Source organism: Nyctereutes procyonoides, unplaced genomic scaffold (assembly GCF_905146905.1).
Source record: "Nyctereutes procyonoides isolate TBG_1078 unplaced genomic scaffold, NYPRO_anot_genome, whole genome shotgun sequence".
NCBI classification, from domain to species: Eukaryota; Metazoa; Chordata; class Mammalia; order Carnivora; family Canidae; genus Nyctereutes; species Nyctereutes procyonoides.
The window spans coordinates 3,347,740-3,369,578 of NW_026575124.1; the positions used below are offsets into that span (position 1 = coordinate 3,347,740).

Consider the following 21,839-nt stretch of genomic DNA (forward strand, 5'->3'; position numbering starts at 1 on the left):
TCTTCTCATTTAGGACCCTGAATATATCCTGCCAGCCCTTTCTGGCCTGCCAGGTCTCTGTGGAGAGGTCTGCTGTTACCCTAATAGTCCTCCCCATGAAAGTCAGGGACTTCTTGTCTCTTGCTGCTTTAAGGATCTTCTCTTTATCTTTGGAATTTGCAAGCTTCACTATTAGATGTCGAGGTGTTGAACGGTTTTTATTGATTTTAGGGGGGGATCTCTCTATTTCCTGGATCTGAATGCCTGTTTCCCTTCCCAGATTGGGAAAGTTTTCAGCTAGGATTTGTTCAAATACATATTCTGGCCCTCTGTCCCTTTCGGCGCCCTCGGGAACCCCAATTAAACGTAGGTTTTTCTTCCTTAGACTGTCATTTATTTGCCTTAATCTGTCTTCATGGTCCCTTAATTGATTGTCTCTTTTTTCCTCAGTTTCCCTCTTTGCCATTAACTTGTCTTCTATGTCACTCACTCGTTCTTCCACCTCGTTAACCCTTGTCGTTAGGACTTCTAGTTTGGATTGCATCTCATTCAATTGATTTTTAATTTCTGCCTGATTGGATCTAAATTCTGCAGTCATGAAGTCTCGTGAGGCCTTAATGCTTTTTTCTAGAGCCACCAGTAGCTGTATAATGGTGCTTCTGAATTGGCTTTCTGACATTGAAGTGTAATCCAGATTTTGTAACTCTGTGGGAAAGAGGGCTGTTTCTGATTCTTTCTTTTGAAGTGAGGTTTTCCTTCTAGTCATTTTGCTCAGTGCAGAGTGGCCAAAAACAAGTTGTATTGGAACACGGGGGAGTATCACTGGTCCCTCTAGCTGGTCTTCTGGGGGAGGGGCCTGTTGCGCTGATTTTCAGGTGTCAGCACTTGGGGGAGCTGCTCTGCCCCTGCCTGCTGCAGGGCTCAGCGGGGGTTGTTTACCCGGTCAGGCCCCAGGAGGAACAGTCGCAGTTGCTATGGCAACTCTGGAAGCCTGGATTCAGCCTCCGCAGGAACTACGGGGCTCGGGGCTCTCGGCTCTCCTTCCGCAGGGCCTGGAGGCTCCGGGGCGGGGCCGCTGATCTGCTCAGCTGGGGGCAGGAGCGTCTTCGCTGTCTCGGGCCCTCCCGGCCTCTGCCTGTCCCGGGGGAGGCCGGGTCCTGGGCTGTGTCCCGGCGCCCTGTGCTCCGGGGCCTGCGCTGTGGGATTCGCGCTCCCGCCCCGCAGCTCCCTCCCTGGAGCCGCTCCCGAGTCCCTCCGAGCTGCTCCGGTCGGTCCCTCCGTGCGCGCTGCAGCCCTTAGGGAGCTCGGCGCACTCTCCCGGGGCGCAGGTGTCTGTTAGTGTCCCCGGGAGCCCGAGGGCATCCCCGCCCTTCTGGGTCCTGCTCCACCTCCCTGCGAGCCCCTTTCCGCCCGCCCGGGAAGGTTGGTGCAGCTCCTGCTCCTCCGGGACGGGGACGGGGCTCTCCTGTCCTGGGGACACTCGCCCCGGCCTCAGCCCGGCTCCTCGCGGGGCCCCTCCCCCTCGGAGGCCTTTTGTTCCTTTATTTCTTTTTCCCCGTCTTCCTACCTTGATAGAAGTGCGGACTCTTCTCCCTGTAGCGTTCCAGCTGGTCTCTCTTTACATCTCAGGCCGAATTCGTAGATTTTCAGGATGGTTTGAAGGTTATCTAGGTAATTTGGTGGGGACAGGCGACGTGGGGACCCTGCTCTTCCGCCATCTTGCCCCTCCCCCTCTATTTATTGACTTTTGAATATATATCTTTGTATTATTTTTTCAGTGGCTATTCCAGAGATTATAGTGTAAATAATCTCATGTTTCACAGTCTATCTAGAGTTAATATTTCATCACTTCATGTAAAATGTTATAGTTTTCATAGATATTCATTTGCATACATTGAAATCCTGCCAGATGATGTTACAATTTTTGTTTTGTTATTTTTATTTTTTGTCTTTTTTTAAAATTTTTGTTTTTAATAGTCAGACATATATTTTAAAGAATACAAGAGAAAGAGAATCGTTTTATATTTATCCAGTATTTACCATTTCTATTGCTCTTCCTTTATTCCTGAAGTTCTATGTTTCTCTCTGGTATCATTTCCTTTCATTCTGAAGAACTTTTGCCTTCTTTTTAGAGTAGGTCTGCAGACAGCAAATTCTCTCAGTTTTCTTTCATCTGAGAATGTCATTCTGACCCCCACTTCTTAAGAATACTTTTGCTGGCTATAGCATTCTGGGTTGACAAGGAATATATATATATATATATACACTTAACGTATTTTTTCAATATTCTTTTCTTTTTATTCTTCAGATTGGATAATTTCTATTGATCTATTTTCAAGTTATTGACTTACTTTTGTCTTTTCTTTTTTGCTATGGAGCCCATCAATGACTTTTAAACTTCAAATGTAGTATTTTTTTTTTAGTTCTAAAATTTCCATCTGGTTCCATTTTTATAGTTTCTTTTTCTGCTGAGAATTCTTAACTTTTAATTCACTTCAAATGTGTTTACCTTTCTCTTATGGAACATTGTTATAATAGTGATTTAAAATCTTTGTGTGATAGTTCCAACATCTGTGTCATCTTGGGATTAGCATCCGTTGTTTTTCTTTCCCCTTGAAAATTGGTCACAATTTCCTGGTTTCTGGATGTCAAAATAATTTTAGATCATATCTTGGAAAGTTTATTTATTTTTTTTAATTTTTTAAATTTTTATTTATGATAGGCACACAGCGAGAGAGAGAGAGGCAGAGACACAGGCAGAGGGAGAAGCAGTCTCCATGCACCGGGAGCCCGACGTGGGATTCGATCCCGGGTCTCCAGGATCACGCCCTGGGCCAAAGGCAGGCGTCAAACCGCTGCGCCACCCAGGGGTCCCCATATCTTGGAAAGTTTAATGATGATGTGTAGACTCTTGGTCCTGGTAAATCCTATGAAGAGTTTTCCGTTTTGATTTATTTGTTTGATAGAGAATCTGCCTAATTAGGTTCAGACTAAAAGTTCTTCACTTCATCTGTGGGAAACTTCGTTCAATTTCAATTTTCAAGCCTTTCTTTGCTTGCTGATTTGTGTCTGTCCTGTGTCTATTCCACTTAGGGTTTGTCTGAAACGTGGGCAGTGACTTAATTGTTATTCAGTTCTCAAAGCTTTGGCACGCTGTTTGGGTCTCCCTTGCATGTATAGCTCAAGGGAGAGCCCAGGACTTGTACATGTGTGGATTTACACACAGAGGAATCCCCTCCCCAGTTTTTCTCTCTCATTTCTTCTCCCAAATGGGGGTCTCTTTTCCTGGTTCCTCCTGCCAAAAAGATCAGGCTTCTCTTGGAGTTTCTGCTACCAGATTCTGGCTGCTGCACAGCCTTATGACTGGGATCTGCTCTCAGGCAAAACCATGAGAGAAAAGAGGAAAAACAGGAGGATTCCCCTTACATATTTTCCAGCTCACAAGTGCCCTCTTTCCTGCTTCCCCTGGATAGAAAGATGGACTTTCTTTCTTTTTTTAAAAAACATTTAATTTATTTATTTGAGAGAGACAGAGATAGCAAGAGAGAGGATGAATGGAGAGGAGAGGGAGAAACAGGCTCCTTGATGAACAGGGAGCCCATTGTGTGGCTCCCTCCCAGGGCTCTGGGCTCATGACCTGAGCTGAGGGCAGATGCTTAACTGCTGAGCCACCCATGTGCCCCAGAAAGATGGGATTTCTATTAGAGTTAATGGCTCACAGCCTTACTACTGGTCTCTTTGGACAGGGCACAACCACTGCTCACTAGATTCCAGAGAAGTCATTGTGGTGTCGCACCGATGGAACTTGCTGGAAATCTCCCATCCAGAACTTACCAAAAATCCACCCTCTAGGGTGCTGGGGAAAGTTTTTCATGAAGAGTGCTGGAGGAACTCCCTATGAAATTGCCCAAGAGGGGTGCTGGGGAAGCTGCTGGCTGCTGGGTGCTCTGCTGTGCATTGCGGGATCCTGATATTATAGAAGTCTGTGCTGCAGGAATCTGGCAGTAGAGAAACTGCTGAGACAGCTCAATGGAAGGAAAGTCCTACTCCTGCAACGTCTCTCCGTTGATTCTGGAAATGCCTACTGACAAGGCTTAGTTAACATCTTGCCAGCTGGCAAAATAAAATTTTTAGAGGGATCAGATCCATTTTCACATGGGAGGCAATAAGGGTGAATTTGGAACCAAGGCAAGAAATTGATAACCAGCACAGGGTAGACGTGGGTCTGGCTGAGGAGACGCACTAAGGCCAGATGGGGGCTGCCTTGCTGTCGCTGCTAACCTGAGGGGCGTGTGTGACTTCACATGGCAGACGAAGTGGGTAGTGTGGAGCTCCTGGAAGCAGAAGAACAGGTGGGCTGGGGAGCCCAGGGTCAGGCAGGCCTTAGACTGCGAGCAGAGCGACATGTAAGTTGTCAGGTTGCTGGCTGAGGTGTGGGCGAGGTGGATTCCATAAAGAAGAAAGGTGTGTTTCTTGCAGAGGAGGGCTCTCGAGGTGAGGCAGAGGGGCAAACAGTCCCTGTGTGGGACGTGGGCCCTGATGGAGCTGTGCCCCGGGAGCCGATCTTGAGTGCGTGTTGTCTGACTCCTGTCCCCACCTCTGCTGTCACTTGCAGGCTGTGTCATTCAGCCCCAGCGAGATCTCCAAACTGGGCACGCTCTCTCCAACCTCTTGGTTTTTGCACACCCTGTTTCCTCTGATTGGAGCACTTCCTCCTCCTTAGTATGGCCAATCCATCGGCCTTCACATCTCTGCTGGGACATGACATCCTCCAGGAAGCTTTTGATAATGCCCCACGTCTAGGTTGGGCCTCTCGTCTGTGGAGTGCAGCATTGACTCCACTCTGAACACGGCACGTAACATGTCAAGTCACAGTGCTTGTCCACCTGTCCGCCTGTCAGCCTGGACTGTGGGCTCTCTGATGACAAGGACCACGTCTCATTCACTGCTGTTTTCCCCGCATCGTGCCTGGCATGTAGCAAGCATTGCACGAGCGTCTGTTGGGTGAAGGAATAAAGGATGAGAGGCCAGAGTGGGGTGCGTGGAGGGATGGCACGGGGTGGAAGTGTACGGGCAGATCACTCAGGGCTTATATGCCATGTTGAGAAGTTTGGAATCTTTCTGAAAGGCAGTGGGGAGCCACGGAGGGCTATTAGTGGGGGGGGGGGGAGCCATGATCAGTTTTCTATGTGAGTTAGGCCTTTCTAGCAGCATCGTGGTGAGTGAGCTGGATGGAGACAAGAGTGAGGGCAGAAGATGAGTGTCCTGCAATGATCCCAGAGGAAGTGGGGCTGGGACAGGACCTGGGGAACAGGGGGAAGGGTTTCTGTTGGTCAGGAGGTGTGGGGCAATGCCTGGAGAGAAGCGGGCTGCTGGGCACTTGTTCTTGGGGCCTCTGCTGCATTTCTTCTCTCCCTCACTGAGTTGTGAGCCCCCGCAGGGAAGGCCCTGAGCCCTCTTTCCTCAGTGCTTCCTCTGTGCCCAGGACAGCAGCCTCTGCCCTTGGCACGTCCCTGGGGCGGGGGGTGTGCATGGTGGAGAGGGCAGGGGTTGGAGTGGTGGAGTCCAGGAGGCAATGTCTCCCATCGGCAATGTGATCCAGAAGGAGAGGCCAGAGTCCTAGTGAGGTTAGCTTGGCAAGTTTATTGAAAACCCAGCAATGCAAAGGATAGTACAAACAGGCACCCCACCCCACCCCAGACCCCCCTGGAGTTGCAGACATAAACCCTCCTGCAGCACACGGGGTTTGGGCCTCCCTCACACCACCAACAGGGGCAGGGGCCATGCAGCATAGCAGAGCCCACCTCTCCATCTGCACCCACCCACCACGTGCGCTCACATGCACATTAAACCAACAACGCAGGAAGAGAAGCTGCTGGGACGTTTGCCACTTGGAGAAGAACCATCTCAGGGGACTTAGGGATCCCTTGGGCTACCAAGGACTGTGGATCCTTTCGGGTGAGGAAGAGAAGGAAAGAACCTTCTCCTGCCAGCGAAAGGAAGGAGGAGGCAAAGGGCAGTGGGCTGAAGACGCCCGCAGTGTGGACAGCCAACTTTCCATTCTCCAACTTAATCCAAAGCCATGGATGGCGATGGTGCCTAGCACATTCTTTTTGGCTTTGCACTGTTCCTTTTCTCCCCGGGGCCCTGATTTGTGGAACTGTGTGGAATGAGCCTTTCTTCGGGACTGAAAGGTGAAGAGTGATCCGAAGAGTGGAAATGGGGAGTCAGCGAGAGGCCAGTCTACTGGGGCTGCAGACGGAGCATCCAGGTGGTGGAAAAAATGCCCCCGAGGACAGGGCCTGGCAGATCAATCCCTGGGGAGAGCGGCGTTGCCTGCCTGGCAGGAGGGGTGGCTGGAGCTCCCTCGGGCCCAGAGTCCAGACGCCTCTGGGACAGAAGCAGGTGACTTTGAGGTGGCTCTTCTCGGGCAGTGGCTGGCTGGCGTGGCCTCTAGTACTTGGTGCGATGGCAGGTGGTGGTGGACACGAAGCGGACGCTGGAGCTGCGGCTGCCTCGGCCCCCGCTGCAGCTGCTGAAGGACCCATCGGGGGGCAGTGGGCAGGGGACGCTGGGGGCGCAGGCCTCGCCCCCCAGCACCAAGCCGCCCCGGGAGCCGGCGCTCAGCAGGTCCCCGCTGGCCTTGATGACTCGGGCCCCCCCCAGGCTGGAGGCGCAGGTGCTGACGGAGCGGATGCCGCTGCCGGACGGGCAGGTGACTGCGCTGCGGGACAGGGTGGCGCTGGCGGCCAGGGCGTCGGGCCCGCACACCGTCCCGCCCCGGGAGCTGCTCACGGCTGCGGGCGGGAGAGGAACCTGTCAGCGGGCAGGCTGCCCACTCCTGGGGCCCGGGGCCCTGCCCTGTGCTGGCGGGCACCGGGGGAAGGGCCCGCGCAAGCCGTCCCTCTCGTCCACACAGACAACACCCCCCTCTCCCTCCTCTTGTCTGGGCCACTCTAGGGCTGTGACTCCCCTCAAGTTAAACATTCAGATTAAAATGGGAGAATTTGGGATCCCTGGGGGGCTCCGTAGATGAGCATCTGCCTTCAGCTCGGGGTGTGACCCCGGGGTCCCGGGATCGAGTCCCGCATCGGGCTCCCTGCATGGAGAGCCTGTTTCTCCCTCTGCCTGTGCCTCTGCCCCTCTCTCTATATATCTCTCATGAATAAATCAATAAAATCTTTAAAAAAAAATAGGGAGAACTCAACCAATTCCCCAGGTGGCATAGAGTCGTAAGTTGACTGTCATGTATATAAGCTGAAGTCAGGGGATCCCTGGGTGGCGCAGCGTTTTGGCGCCTGCCTTTGGCCCAGGGCATGATCCTGGAGACCCGGGATCGAATCCCACGTCGGGCTCCCGATGCATGGAGCCTGCTTCTCCCTCTGCCTATGTTTCTGCCTCTCTCTCTCTCTGTGACTATCATAAATAATAAATAAAAAATAAAAAAAAATAAAAAAAAATAAGCTGAAGTCAGGTTGGGCAGAGAGCTGGATTATCCAGACAACTGGAACAGTAACTCCTACAAAGCCATGGGCTTTTCTCTCCTGATCATATCATGTCCCTGGGGGGGTCCCCGCATTGTCCCTCCAATAAGAGTCTCTCGTCAGTTCTCTTTTAACCCACTGACGTCTTTGCTCTGTAGCCCTCTGGTATCCACTGGGGATATCTCCATGCTCCAGGGCGCCAACCCAACTAAGATCCTTGCTTAGAGCAGCCCCGTCTGTGGAGGGGTCCCCTCTCCTTCCCTCTCCTTTCACCAGAATCCTTCCTACCATCCGTGACCTCCACTCAAGCCTGACCTCTTGCAGGAAGCCACACCTTCTCCGAGGGCAGGCTCACCGGAGGACGAGCAGCTCTACCCGCCTGACCCGCCCAGTGTAGCGCTCACCCCACCAGACATCCATGGAGGTTTGTACTTTTGGATCAGGAATCTGAGTTTGAATTCTGGTTGTGCCACTGACCAGCTTTGTGACTTCTGGCAAACCACCTATTTTCTCCAAGTGAGCACTAAAGGGGTGCTCATGCCTCTCTTCAGGGCTTTGAGGGTCAGGCTGACAATGGGTAGGGCTCATCTCAAGAAGATTATAGTTCTAGAGAGCAGGGGGTGTTCTTGCCTTCTCTGTTCCTGCCCACCCCCCCGCCCCCGGAAGTGCCGGGCACAATCCCCTGCATGCTTTGGGCACAAATGAGGCTTTGGCAGCAACAGCAGCAGCAAGACTTGTGCTCATCCTTGTCCCATCCCCTGCCATGAGTGGGGGCAACTCCTGGGCACAGGCCTTTTCATTCCTTCTCTGACCTTTGTCCCTGAAGGACAAGACACTCACAAGAGAAGGGCTGACTCTCTTCTGGGACCTTCTCCCACCCATTCGACCCTGCAAACCTTTGTGATTGCTTTCTCTGGGGAGATCTCAGACCTCAGCTAAGGGATGCTCCCAGTCCAGGGGCTAAATGGTCCTTGCCTCCCTATCACGGCCAAGCCCAGCATGGGTTCCAGATCCCAACGCAAGCCTGACTTCAAAGGAATTTTGCAGAGCCCCAGGAGAGAAGTGTGAAGAGGAAAAAAAAACTCAAGTTTCTTACATATGTTGACTGGTCCAACACCTTCGCAGATCCTGGGGAGAGAAAGAAATAAGTCAGTTCACAAGCAGAGTTGTTCCTTGAAAAGCTGCCTGCTACCGGGACGGCTTTCTTTGCAGAGTGAACCTACCCATGGTTCTTACCCCTGGCTTACAAGCATCCCGGGAGCTTCGAAAAAAAACACATTTTACTAGACTCTGCCCCATAACTATTGAGTCAAAAAATTCGAGGAAATGTGTTTTTATTATTATTTTTCAACAGATAACCCATCACAGAAAATATCCCATGATTCTGGTGCAGCCTGTCTACAGACTTGCATTTTGGAGGAGAAAATCTAGAACCATCTTCTAATTCCCTGGCAAGGGCAACCTGACTAATACTTGCAGGGAAGCTACTGCTCCCTGTAGAGATGGTTCAAGCGGATGATTCTTCACCTGGTCCCCTTCCCCACGCAGCTGGTCTAGAAGCCTAAGTCTGACCTCACCCCCCACCCCCACCCACACTGGGAGCTCTCACCGGATCTCCTCGCCCTCCAGCAGGCGCCTGTAGGTGGCGATCTCGATGTCCAGGGCCAGCTTGACGTTCATGAGCTCCTGGTACTCGCGCAGCTGCCGGGCCATGTCCTGCTTGGCCTGCTGCAGGGCGCCCTCCAGCTCGGCCAGCTTGCACTTGGCGTCGGTGAGGGCCGCCTCGCCCTGCTGCTCCGCCTCGGCCACGGCAGCCTCCAGCTTGGCCCGCTGCGGGGAGGGCATCAGGCAGGTGGGCTTTGGCCGGGATTAGGGGATCCCTGGGTGAGGCTAGAAACAGAGCCCCTCCTCCTCCCTCTGAGGCTTTCTCTCCTCTCCTTTGCCCACCTGAGACTTGGCGTGCTCGATCTCTGCCTTCAGTCTCTGGATCAGGCGGGTCAGCTCATTGATCTCATCCCGTGTGTTGCGCAGGTTGTCACAATGTTGGCTAGCTGTCACCCGCATCTCCTCATACTGTGTGCGGAGGGAGGATGTTATAAGGCCAAAGTTTGAGTGAAGACTGCAGCCCCAACTGAGTTGCGGGCCTTAGACCTCCACTGGGTCCACTCCATCGTACATGAGTCTTACTCTAGGGCTGCCTACACCCCTTCCTCAGCCCCCCACCCCTTTTCCCACCTTGGTCTGGTACCAGGCTTCAGCATCAGCCCGACTGCGCCTGGCGACCTCTTCATACTGGGCCTTGATTTCGTCGATGATTCCATCAACGTTCAGGTCCCGGCTGTTGTCCATCTTCACGATGACCGATGTCTCTGAGATGTGTGACTGCAGCAACTGGATTTCCTGTGTTGGAGGATCAGCAAGACAGATGGGCTCAGAGTCTCATCAGTGGCTGGAACTCTGCCCAGGAGTAGCTTCAGGAGCCGAGAGCATTGCTCATTTGTTCAGAGCAAAAAGATGGAGCTGACCATCCAAACCTCAAGATGAAGAAGGAGACGTGAACCATTTCAGTGTGAATTTAAACCCTTGTTATAGGGGTGGGTCCATGGTTGAGTGTCTGCCTTTGGTTCAGGTCTTGGGATTGAGTCCTGCATGGGGCTCCCCGCAGGGAGCCTGCTTCTCCCTCTGCCTGTGTCTCTGCCTCTCTCTCTCTGTGTCTCTCATGAATGAATAAAATAAAATATTTAGGAAAAAAAAGTGAGCCCTTGTTATATGCTCGAAGATACCCCTTTAGCACCTTATTTGCTTAGGTGAATACACGGGGCCTAGGAACTTGGCAGAGGGGAGCGAGAGCCATGCTAGGGTTGAAACTTTCCTTTGGCTTATCCACAGAGTGACTGTGGTGGTCATGGATCACTGAAAGTTAATAATGTTCTAGAACATGATGGTCTAGGAATTCCTGCATCTCCAGTCCTTAAAAGAACCAGGGACTTAGAATTGGCCGCTAAGGGCTCTAGAGAGAGCTTTCTGATGCCTTTCCACCCAGAGCCAGACATTAGCTCTGGCTGGCTCTGTACCAGACCAAACAGACCACTTACGAAACAAAAGATAACTAGTTCATTTAGTTAATTAGATCAAACACAGTTTTCCTTACATCTTCTAACAAATCAGTTTTCCAGATTCTTCTGATTGGTAGAGAGGAAGTGACACTCTTAGAGCCCGGTCTTTGGATTGGCCAAAGAGGAGTTGCATCATAGATCCAAAGAGTTTATTCATAAACCTGAGTCAGGCTGCTGAGAAGCCTTACTTGCTTACCTTCCCTTCTCCCCTTGTGGATACATCGACATATAGAGAGGATATAGATTGGAACGGGAGGAAGATATATGGTACTAAATGTTAGAAATTATGCCAGTCCAGACGAAGTCCCCCAGGAGTCCAGGCTGAGCACCGATCTCCTTGTTTGGCTCAGAGGAATGGATGCTTACCGCCATGTATAGAGTTTTCAGAAAGTCGATTTCCTGAGTTAGGGTATCCACGTTGGCCTCCAGGTCAGACTTATTTAAGAAAGCTGTATCCACATTCTGCAGAAAAGACAGAAGGATAAAATGGTCATGACTTGTGCACTGTTTAAACTTGGTGGGGTCTGGAGATGGGTGGGAAGATCAGGCCAATCCGCATAGGGCCAGGCCAGGCTTTGGGATGGGTGGGAGAGTCCCTGGAATGCAGTTTAGTGACTGTTGTTCTTCTCCCTACTATGACATGAAAACTCCCCTGGGGGCTCCTGGACATTTCAAATGCTTATTTAGAGACAAGAAGAATATGGATAACCTAAGACTCTCTCTCTCTCTCTCTTTTTTTTTTTTTTAAATCTAAGACTCTTACAAGGTCACCTCTTCAGACCTCTGCTCTTGCAAAGACCCAGTCCTAAATAATCTGAGGCCAAATCAGAACTCCAAAGGGAACCTGTTACGACCTTTGAGGTTCCACCTTTTGTGGGTGGCCCCAGACTCCACCGGGCTCCCCTGGGCCATTTATAGGTAGGGAGTTGGCGGTGGGAGCAGGTTTTGACTTCAGAACATTTTCCTGTCTGGGGGAGAAGTTTGCTTGGACCTGTTGGTCTGTCTTACCTTCTTCAGAGCCACAAACTCATTCTCAGCGTTGGCCCGGAATCCCACCTCCTCTTCGTACCTGGTTGATAAGGATTGAGAGGGTGAGTTCTCATTCTGAACTGAGACGCAATTATTCCCAGCAACCCAGTGAGCCTCTTAAGACATCTCTGTTACATCCAGGAGCATGGGTCTCTGTTGCCACCTATGTGTTCTCATCTTCTTTGTCTCATCTTTAGGACCATTTATGAGCCTATGGCCTTCAGTTTTTCCAAATCTCTTTTACTTTCTCAAATTAGATTTGGGGTCTGAAAATGTGGACCATTGTTACGCTCCTCTGCTGGAAAAGACTTGGAGTCATTGTACTTGAACATAGAGAAAATAGGACCCCACTCATTGCTGAACCCGAGCACTATTCTTTTTTTTTTTTTTAATTTATGATAGTCACAGAGAGAGAGAGAGAGGCAGAGACACAGGCAGAGGGAGAAGCAGGCTCCATGTACCGGGAGCCCGACGTGGGATTCGATCCTGGATCTCCAGGATCGTGCCCTGGGCCAAAGGCAGGCGCCCAACCGCTGCGCCACCCAGGGATCCCCCGAGCACTATTCTTAAAACCAGAGGGCTCCTTTTTCTGGAGTCCACTCTCCATTCCCATAGATAAGACTAGGGATAAACCATGCCCAATTCCAAGACTCCTTTTTTACTCAGGACCTGCAGAGGGCTTTCTCCTCCTTCCCTACATATCATTGCCCCTACTCCCATCTCTAGGCTGAGTATTGAAACCAGCATTCAACCCCGATCCTTCCAGCTGCTGTTATCTGAGCTTGGCACCTGCTTTGGGGACCAAACCCTGCCGGTCCTTGTTCTATGAAGTAGAGATGCCACTTACTTCTTCTTGAAACCCTCAAGGACATCCTGCATGTGGTTCCTTTCAGCCTCAAACCGAGCCCGGTCACTGTTTGCTACGTCCAGCTGCCTCCGCAGGTTGGTGATATAATTCTCGAAGAGGGGCTCCAGGTTGCTCCTGGCACATTTCTGCTCTTGGAGGAAGTTCCACTTGGTCTCTAGGAGCTTATTCTGCTGTTCCAGGAACCGCACCTAAATCCGCAGGGACAGAGAAATGGCACCTGAAGAACTTGATGGGGTCGCCTACATGTCAGCCAGTTCTTCAGGTGGCCAGAGATGACTCTCAGCCTTATGTTGACGTTGTTCTCTTGTCATTTGACTTTCATTCCTCCTGTAACTCAGTAGAAGCTGTAAAAGTATGTCTGCAACCCCCTCCTCATGCTCAGCCAGGCTCAGCTGCAAACAGAAGCTTTCAAACCAAAGCACTTTAGCACCATTTCCCCTCTACACTCCAAGAATGGTGTAAGCCAGTCCACTGGGAAGTTTGAAAAATTGATTTTACCTGAGCTGGGATTTGCCTATATCTAAAAATTGGTATCGGCCATCTCTCACCGAGAATGAGGAGCAAAGTATATTGGGATAGGATAAGACATTAGGAGATAGGAATTCTCAGGTTATAAGTCCTATCCATCATCCCAGATACTCCATCAGCTGAGAATTATAGAGCTGGAGAAGAACTTGGATCATTTGCTCCACCCGTTCATTTCAGAGATAGGAACCTGAAGCTCACAGAAGGGAGTTTCCATTCTCAGAGAGAGAGGATTATACCCACTCCATGGAGGCATGGTTTGTGGGATGTCAGTTCCACATCATCAGGGTGTCACTGTTCCTCTCATCGGTCTGAAGATCATGACTTTCTGTGGTGGCTTCCTACTATTTCCTTCTATCTAGGCAACTCAGCTGGATTTTGGTATATAGCCCACGGGGGAGAGCATATATTCTTTCTTTTGTGCAAAAATCACTCAGTTCCATTCTCTACTTTCCTGATCCTGAACAGATGTGGTTACCCAGCCTCAGAGACTGTGACAATCTCAAAAAGAGCACAAAAATCTTAAAGGATAAAACCCTTTAAACACGTAGTCAACATTTGGCCTGGCCAAAATCTTAAGGTTTCTAGCCCATCTGAGAGATATTTCTAAGTGACTAGGTGCTAGGACTTAGTTTGTCCAGGTGCCCTCAGATTTGCCTGGATGTTTCTCTTTCCTCCAGAAGACACAACCACTGTCTTAGTCTACCCCATCACGAACCATTTCCTCAAGTTTGTCCTTGTTTTGCAACAAAGTGACCCAGAAATCACACTGCAGTGCCTGAAGGATGTGGGTCAAGGCTGATGCCTCAGGCCTGGGATGTTTTTTCTTAAGGGAGAGGACACTCCAATGCATTTTAGCTCTTCCCATCCCAGATCTAAAGATTGAGCTGTTATAGGTACCTTGTCAATGAAGGAGGCAAATTTGTTGTTGAGGGTCTTGATTTGTTCCTTCTCATCCTTCTTCACCCTCTGGGCATTGGGATCAATCTCCAGGTTGAGGGGGGTCAGCAGGCTCTGGTTAACGGTCACTGCTGTGATAGATGGGGCTGCTGGGATTCCACCTCCTCCAACTCTGTAGCCAAAGCCATAGCCAAGGCCACTGCCGGCTCCAAATCCCAGGCCAACACAACTGCTGGCCCCGAAGCCCATACCAGCACCACTGCCATCACCAAAGCCAAAGGCCATCCCACTGCCAGCACCAAGGCCAACGCCACAGCGGATGGGACGAGGGCCTACAGCTGCTATCCGGGGTGAGCACGATCCAAAAGCGATGACGCTCCGACTACCAAAGCTGCCAAGGCCCCGGAAGCTGGGCCCACTCCTGCAGGAGACAGAGCTTGCCCGGAAGCGGTTCAGGTTCTGGGGGGTCACTGTGGAGCAAGAGCTGAAGTTGCCCATGCGGCACCCAGAGCTGACTCGGTAGGAGCGGCAAGACATGATGGCTTCCAGAGCGGGGATTGCAGAGTGGGGCGAGCCGGAGCTGGGAGTCCCTCTGAGGCTAGTGGATCTCTTTCCCCCTTTTATGTGTCTGAGAATCTGAGGATTGGCCCCATAAAAATGCAAAAAAATCCATTTGGATGCATTTATGAGCTTGGGTAGTTAGCAGAAACTCTTCATGCCTGTGACCTCGTTAATAATGAGCTAATCTCAGACACACCTATTCTCCTCAGGATCCGGCTATAACATCAAGCCTATAAAGATTAAAAACACATAAACACATAAACATTATGGTCCTATTTTCCCCCCACAAGTTCACCACAATTGCCATTATGGGGACATAAATTTGCTTTGGTCATAAATCCAATAGCCTTTTTCACTGCAGGTGCGGCTAACCACCAGAAAGTTAGGATGGTAGGATTCCAGCAAGAGGCTCAAAAGAGATGCACCCGTATGGATGTAACCCCCTAAATAGATGGGGTGTGAGAGGGGTCTGCAGAAGAGACAGGGTCTGCACAGCTCTGAGTCAGAAATGATATAGCAAGAATATGGCTTGTTGCATCTCTGTAGATGGATTAAGTAGTCCAAAAACCCTTTTGTAGTCTTATCTGTCCTCCATGCTCTGGTTTGTGGTTTACATACGAGCTGAATCTTCAGCAAAGCTCATTTAGGTTGGTGGAGATGCACGTCTGATTTGAGACACTCAGAAGAGACTAATTCATGAATTCATTACTTCACTCAACGATGATCAGTTGTCCCTGTGTCCCAGGCAGTGTGCCTGGTGCTGAGGATGGAGAGATAAAAAGACAGTCTCTGTGTTGGGGGGAAGATTTATGTTAAGGTCTTCCACTGGTCAGTACTTTCATGGCATAATCTGAGGCCAAAGCATGCCAATGGTTTAACCATGTATCTGTGTTACATGATTTTGAATCCCCAAAATACACATTAAGGCTGATCTATAGGCTTGTGTGTGGGTTTCTGGTGCTGATGAATCTTCGGTTAGGGTAGAGAGACCCAAAGCCATGAGCCTCTGGTCTAGGGCCATACCATCCTGAATGCATCTATCTTGGAAGCTAAGCAGGGTTGGGCCTGGTTAGCACTTGGTGGGAGACAAAGCAATAAGTCTCTGGGTAGAAAAGGAAAAGCTCTAAGCAATTGGATATTATCATTGTTGCCAGGATTGCAGATATTTCAGGATGCAGGGCAGGTGTTCGCCTTTTTTATTCCAGCACATGACAGGGTTCATCCTACTTGTTCTGTATCTGGTGGAACTTGGGCTTGACTGGATGTTCGGGATTCTTTGGGATGCTTGGGATTCTACTTGGAAGGGGATGCGTGCTTTTGACCTGAGCTATCCAGCCGGGTTCTTTGCCATTTTCTTCCTTTCCAGTCGCAAAGGGGTTTATTTCCTTTGGTCTTACTGTATTAGCTAGGACTTCCAGACCAAGGTTGAAAAGCAGTGGTGAGAGAGGACCTCTTGGCCTTATTATTTTTATTTTTAAGATTTTATTTATTCATGAGAGACACACACAGAGGCAGAGACCTAGGTAGAGGGAGAAGCAGGCTCCTCACGGGGACCCCGGGATCACAACCTGAGCCAAAGGCAGACACTCAACCACTGAGCCACCCAGGTGCCCCACTTGGCCTTATTTTTAATTTTAGTCGGAAAGCTTCAAGTTTCTCACCATTATTAAGTAGGATGTTAGGTGCAGGCTTTTTTTTTTGTAGATGTTCTTTATCAAATTCAGGACATTTCCCTCTGTTCCTAGTTTACTACTATTTTCCATAGACCCAGCTCTCAGGCATATGAGAAGCAGGAAAGTAATGACGAGAGAATCCTTTTCGTGAAGATTGTGATCCCCGTGCTGCTAACCGAAGGGGTCTGTCCTTGGCCCTCACTTAGCTTCTCAGCAATATTTGATCATTTCTCTTTCCTTGAACCACTTTCTTCTTTTGGTTTCCAGACACCGTGCTCTCCCGATTTCCTTGCCATATTTCTGGCAGCTTTTTTTTTTTTTTTTTGGCTGTCTTAGCCAGTTTCTCCTCCCGTCCCCAACCTCTACACACTGCAACATCCTTCGGCCCGGCCTTTGTACCTGTTCACATCTTTATCTGCACTCATTCCCTTGGTGACGTAATACAGTCTCATGTCTTTTTTTTTAAATTTTATTTATTTATGAGAGAGAGAGAGGCAGAGACATAGGCAGAGGGAGAAGCAGGCTCCATGCAGGGAGCCTGACGTGGGATTCGATCCTGGGTCTCCAGGATCGTGCCCTGGGCCAAAGGCAGGCGCTAAACCCCTGTGCCACCCAGGGATCCCCAGTCTCATGTCTTTAAGTACCACCTCTCCACTGATGACTGCCGAGGCATATCGCTGTGCTGAACATCCCTTCTGTTCTCTGCACATAAATTTTAATGAACATCTTTATTTGGGTGCCAAGTAGGCATCTCAACCTTAATGCATCCCAAACCGTTTTCCCAATTGCTCCTGCTACATACATTCCACTTGCCAGGCTCACCATCCATCCCTAGAGTGGCTCGGGCCAAAAATCTGGCAGTCATCCTTGGGTCCCCTGTGTTTTTTCTCATGTCCCACATTCAATCCGTTGGCTGATCCTCCCTTCGGAACGTTTGTGGGTTCCTTCTCCCTCTCACCACCCCACTGCTGCGCTGTTGCCCCAGCCCATCACTTCTCACTGGGTCCATTGATGTGTCCTCAAGCTAGTCTCCCTTTCCCCCTTCATCCTTTTCTTAAACAGCGCAGCGCGATCCTTTAGCAACGTGTTAGATCATGTCATCTCTAGGCCCTTCTGGTTTCCCATCCCACTCAGGGTAAATGGTGTACAGGACCCTCCACAGTCCGCTCTCCTGCTTTCACGGACTTTGTCACCCTTTGTCCACCCTAACGGGCTCCCGCCGCCCTGACTTCTGGTTGTCCATCAAGCAGGTGGGAAAACTCCTGCCTCGGACACTCCCCGCTTGCTCTTTTCTCTGCTGGAAGCTCCTTTTCCTCAAATAGCTGCATGACCAGGTCCTTCAACTTCCAGCTCTTTGCTCATATGACACCTCCTACTTCAAGCTCCCTTCCCCACGTCCTCCCTACCCCCCCTTCCCCTAGTAGTTGTCACCATCAGAGGTGCCCTCCTGCATCGATTTGCTTGTTTCTCTACTGTTCCCTGGCTGGGACAGAAGCTCCAGGATGCAGGCACTTGGTGTGATTGGTTCCACATCCCCGGTGCTCAGGAGAGTGGGGCATGTGGAGGGGACGCTCCCGCTCTGTAGAATGCAGGAATGCCCCTCAAAGAGTCAGGGTGGGAAGCAAAGGGGGAGAAAGGAGCAGAAAGTAAAAAGAAGAGAAATTCCAGCATCTGGTTTTGGAGATACATCACGAAGAGGAGACTCCAGCCTCTAAGGTGGGTGGGCACAGCCCTGAGGACACTGCTCGTGCAGAAGCTCATGTGCTCACTCGGGAGCCAGCACAGTTCGCCCTCTGGCTCTGGCCTCTTGAGCTCTGAGTCTGGGATGCTTGGAGGAAAGGGCCAGGCCAGGGGATCCAGGAGATTGGGAGGGCGACTGGTGGACCCCTGGGGAGGCAGAAGAAGGGGGAGGAGAAGCATCAAGAACACCAACGAGGGTGCCAGGCCAACGACAGACGTGACACAGCCCTCGGAGTCAGATGGACCCGGGTTCAGTCCCGTTTTGCCACCTGCCAGTGGAGTGACCTTGGCCGGTGGTGCACCGAGGGCAGAGTGGGGACAGGACTCTGCTCCGGACTCTGCTTATGTGTAGAGAACTTAGAAATGAGAATACGAGGGGCTGAAAGTCAGTCTGCTTTTTAGTGTCACTGTGTGCGGCCATTTGGAACAGTGTGGGGCAGCGAGCACGCACCCTCCGTGGCGTAGCGGTGACCTGGGGACGTCCCTTAACCTGCCTCATCCTCAGTTTCTCCATCTGTAAGGTGGACTGACACCTCCTTCTCCTTCACAGTATTGTAGGGATGAACGTGGAGGTGTCTGGGCCGTGGCAGGCGGCTGGCTACCCGCAGCTATTTCCGCCCACCGGCCTCTCTGCTCCTCCCCTCGCTTGCCCGGGCCTCCCCTCCCTGCCAGGCGGGCACCCTGGCCCTGTTCCTGCCCACAGCGGTGCTTCCACCGCCCGCCAGTCTGGGGCTGTCCCGAGCTGGGCTTCCCGGGGCCCCAGCCGGCGGGGCCGGTGGGGCCTGTCCTGGGCTGAGGAGCCGCGTCAGCAGTTATGGTTCTGAGGCATCATTTCGCCAGGTGATGCGTAACACAACCCTCAGCCCTTTGCTCGGGGTGGCACGCGGGCGGGGCGGGGGGGGGTTGCCCCAGGGCCCCGGGCTGGCTGGAGCCTCTGCGGCCCTGGCGGTTCTTCCTTCCTGCCCACGGGTCTGGGGGCTGGAGATCTCCCGCTGTGCTGCGTGCGGCTGAGATGCCCGGGTGCAGGCACGGGCGTGGGTGCGGGTGCAGGTGCAAGCCCGCGGGAGGGGGGGAGCGAGGCCGGGGATGCCAGGTGCTGGGAGGCTTTGCTAAAAGCCGCCCTCTTCAGTGTTTCTGTTTTGCCTGGAGACAATGTGTGCTGGGGAGAGACGGCACCGGGTGGTGTTCGCGCCGGGACCTGCCGCTGTGGCAAGGGAAGCTCGGGGTCCCCCAGCAGAAGGGGGGGCGGTGGGGAGACGCCGAGCCCACCCTGCCTAGGCCCTCCCCCCTCTGCCCTCTCAGACTAATGACACTGTGATGGAAGCTAAACACCCCCGCGGGAGCCAGAGAGCCCCCCCCCCCGTTCAGGGCCCCCACTCTTAAGCAGGATGATCTCTTGCAGGTGTGATCCAGATTCCTCGCGTTACCCACGCAGCTGTCACCTGTGCAGAGCCAAAACGATGCTCCTGGAAGGTGTACGGCTCAGGCCACTTCCACGGCCATGCTGGGGGTGGCTGGGCCTGGCGTGGCGGTCCCGTGCTGGCACCGCTGACACCCAGCTGTCTTCCTTCCCCGACACAGGGCCCTGTTCTCTCAGCTCCGTTCACAAGGCCGCTTCTGAAGCCGCTCCTCCCAGTCGAAGCCCTGGCTGGAGAGTGGCAGTGGTGGGTGCACCTGGGCCACCCAGGGGACTGGGATGACAAAGGGGTCCTGGCAAGACAAGGGCCTCTGGGGGGCAGAGGCAAAGGGCACCTGAGGGAGGGGGCAGTGGGGCCGGGAAGGGCCTCGTAGAGGGGAGAGAGGCCCCGGGTGAGGACATGGGAGATGTTCTGGGGAGACAGGCCCAGAGACAAGGAGCTCCATTCTGGGTGCTTCCATCCTCCCCGGGATGCTGTTCCCGTCCTGTCCTCACACGGGTGCTTGGGGGGGGCGGGGTTTGGATTCCTGAGGCCCAGTGGAGTGCAGTGAAGCTCCGACCTCGTGCAGACCCCCATCCTCTCCGTACCCTCGCACCTGCACCCACCTGCACCGGGCTGGCCCTGGCTCCTGGCTCCTCCCGCGCTCAGGAGCCGCTTGCCACCACTAGGAGGCACTTTTGTCCTGTCTGCTTGGAGTCAGCTCCTCAGTGCGGAGGAAAGGAGATTGGGGTGCTGCTGCATAGCACTGAAGGGGACCCCCCCCCGGCATATGGTCTGGAGGGGCCACCAGGCCAAGCCCACCTCACAGTGAGGGGGGCAGCCCCCCTCCCTCTCCACCTTTACCCAGTGGCGTGTTTCCTGGGCCTTGGCCTGTGGGCTGGAGGTGGAAGGGCCGTGGGGACTCCGGGCCAGAGCATCCTTGCAGTTTTCAGGGCTTCGCATGTTCGTCAGCAAGGAGCTCCGCTGGCTCTGGGGCCAGGTCCAGAGTGACAGGGCTGCAAGTGGGGACTGAGGCGGGGAGGCCCTGCTCTCCTGTCCCCCTCCTCCCCTCTGCAAGGTTGTGTGGGCCTGGACTCCAGACTCTCACTGGCGGGGGGAAAATTCGCGCTTGGGCTCCCAGTCGCTGGTTCCTGAGCCTGGAACAGCACCTGCCCCGCCCCTGCTGCCGCCACCACCAGGCTTCCTTCCCCAGAGTCCAGCTGCCTTTCAGGGTCCAGCTTGCCTGCCCCTCCTCCTGGGGACCTTCCCAAAGCCCAGGACCAGGTAGGACACCCAGTCACGTCCCCCGTTGCAGCCATCCTCACATCTTTAATTCCCGTCCCAGGTCTGCATGCCCGGCTGGGCTGTAAACCCTGTGCGGCTTGCATCGTGGGGGCCCCACTTAAGAAACCCACAAACAAACAGCTTGGTTGAGATACAATCCACAGGCCATATAATTAGCTCATTTATTGTTTTTATTGTTATGTTTTGAAGATCTTATTTATTTATTTTAGAGAGAGAGAGAATGCAGGCGTGAGCGGAGCAGGAGGGACAGGGGGCGGGGGAGGGAATCTCACCCAGACTCCCTGCTGAGCATGGAGCCCGATGTGGGGCTCCATCCAGGACCCTGACGTCATGGCCTGAGCCGAAACCAAGAGTCAGACGCTTAACTGACTGAGCCTCCCGGGCGTCTCTATCATTTGCTGATTTAAAATGCACAGTCGGGGGCAGCCCAGGTGGCTCGGCGGTTTAGCGCCGCCTTCAGCCCAGGGCGTGATCCTGGGGTCCCAGGATCGAGTCCCGTGTCCGGGTCCCTGCATGGAGCCTGCTTCTCTCTCTGCCTCTCTCTCTGTGTCTCTATGAATAAATAATAAATAAATAAATAAATAAATCTTTAAAAAAAATGCACAGTCGGGTGGTTTTGGCATATGCTCAGGCACATGCATCCATCAGCATAGTCCAACTTAGAACGTTTTCACCACTTCCAAAGGGAACCTTCAGCCATCACCCCCCACCCCATCTTCTCCTCCCTCCAGCCCTAAGCAACCGCTGATTTGCTTTCTGCCTCTATGGATTCCTCTCTTCTGGACTTGCATAGGAAAGGACTCGTCGAACAGGCGATCTTCATGTCTGGCTTCTTTCACTTGCCATGCGTGATGTTTTCAAGGATCGTCCCTGTGGTAGCACGTGTGAGTGCTTCAGTCCCTTTCACCACCGGATAGTATTCCATTGTGTGGACAGACTACGGCTGTCCCCACCCTCTGGCTCTTGTGAATAATGCTGCTACGAGCACTCACATACAGGAGTTTGTGTGGACATGTGCTTTCATTTCTTCTGGGTGTACATGCCCACGAGGGGAAGTGCCGGGGCCTACGGCCGCTCTGTGTTTAGAGGAAACGCCAGGCTGCTTTCCAAGGTGGCTGCACCATTTGACAGTCCCAACCGTGGGCTCTAGCTACTGCGTCTATACTACCTGTTGAGCAAGTCAACCCTGACTGGAGCTGTCTTGTTCATCACTGTGTCACCAGCCGCGGGGTGGCCTGACCCATAGCAGGTACTTGATAAAT

At 52.4% G+C, this 21,839-nt stretch overlaps 1 protein-coding gene across 1 annotated transcript; it reads right to left on the reverse strand.

Moving 5' to 3' along the window:
- Positions 1-6,272: 6,272 nt before the first annotated feature.
- KRT84 (keratin 84) lies at positions 6,273-14,480 on the reverse strand. The gene is made up of 9 exons (XM_055336998.1): positions 13,902-14,480; positions 12,456-12,664; positions 11,588-11,648; positions 10,946-11,041; positions 9,699-9,863; positions 9,411-9,536; positions 9,073-9,293; positions 8,560-8,591; positions 6,273-6,776 (listed from the first exon to the last, which is right to left on the reverse strand). The coding sequence occupies exons 1-9, from the start codon at positions 14,436-14,438 to the stop codon at positions 6,433-6,435; spliced, it is 1,791 nt and encodes a 596-aa protein (XP_055192973.1). The 5' UTR covers positions 14,439-14,480; the 3' UTR covers positions 6,273-6,432.
- Between the last annotated feature and the right edge of the window lie 7,359 nt (positions 14,481-21,839).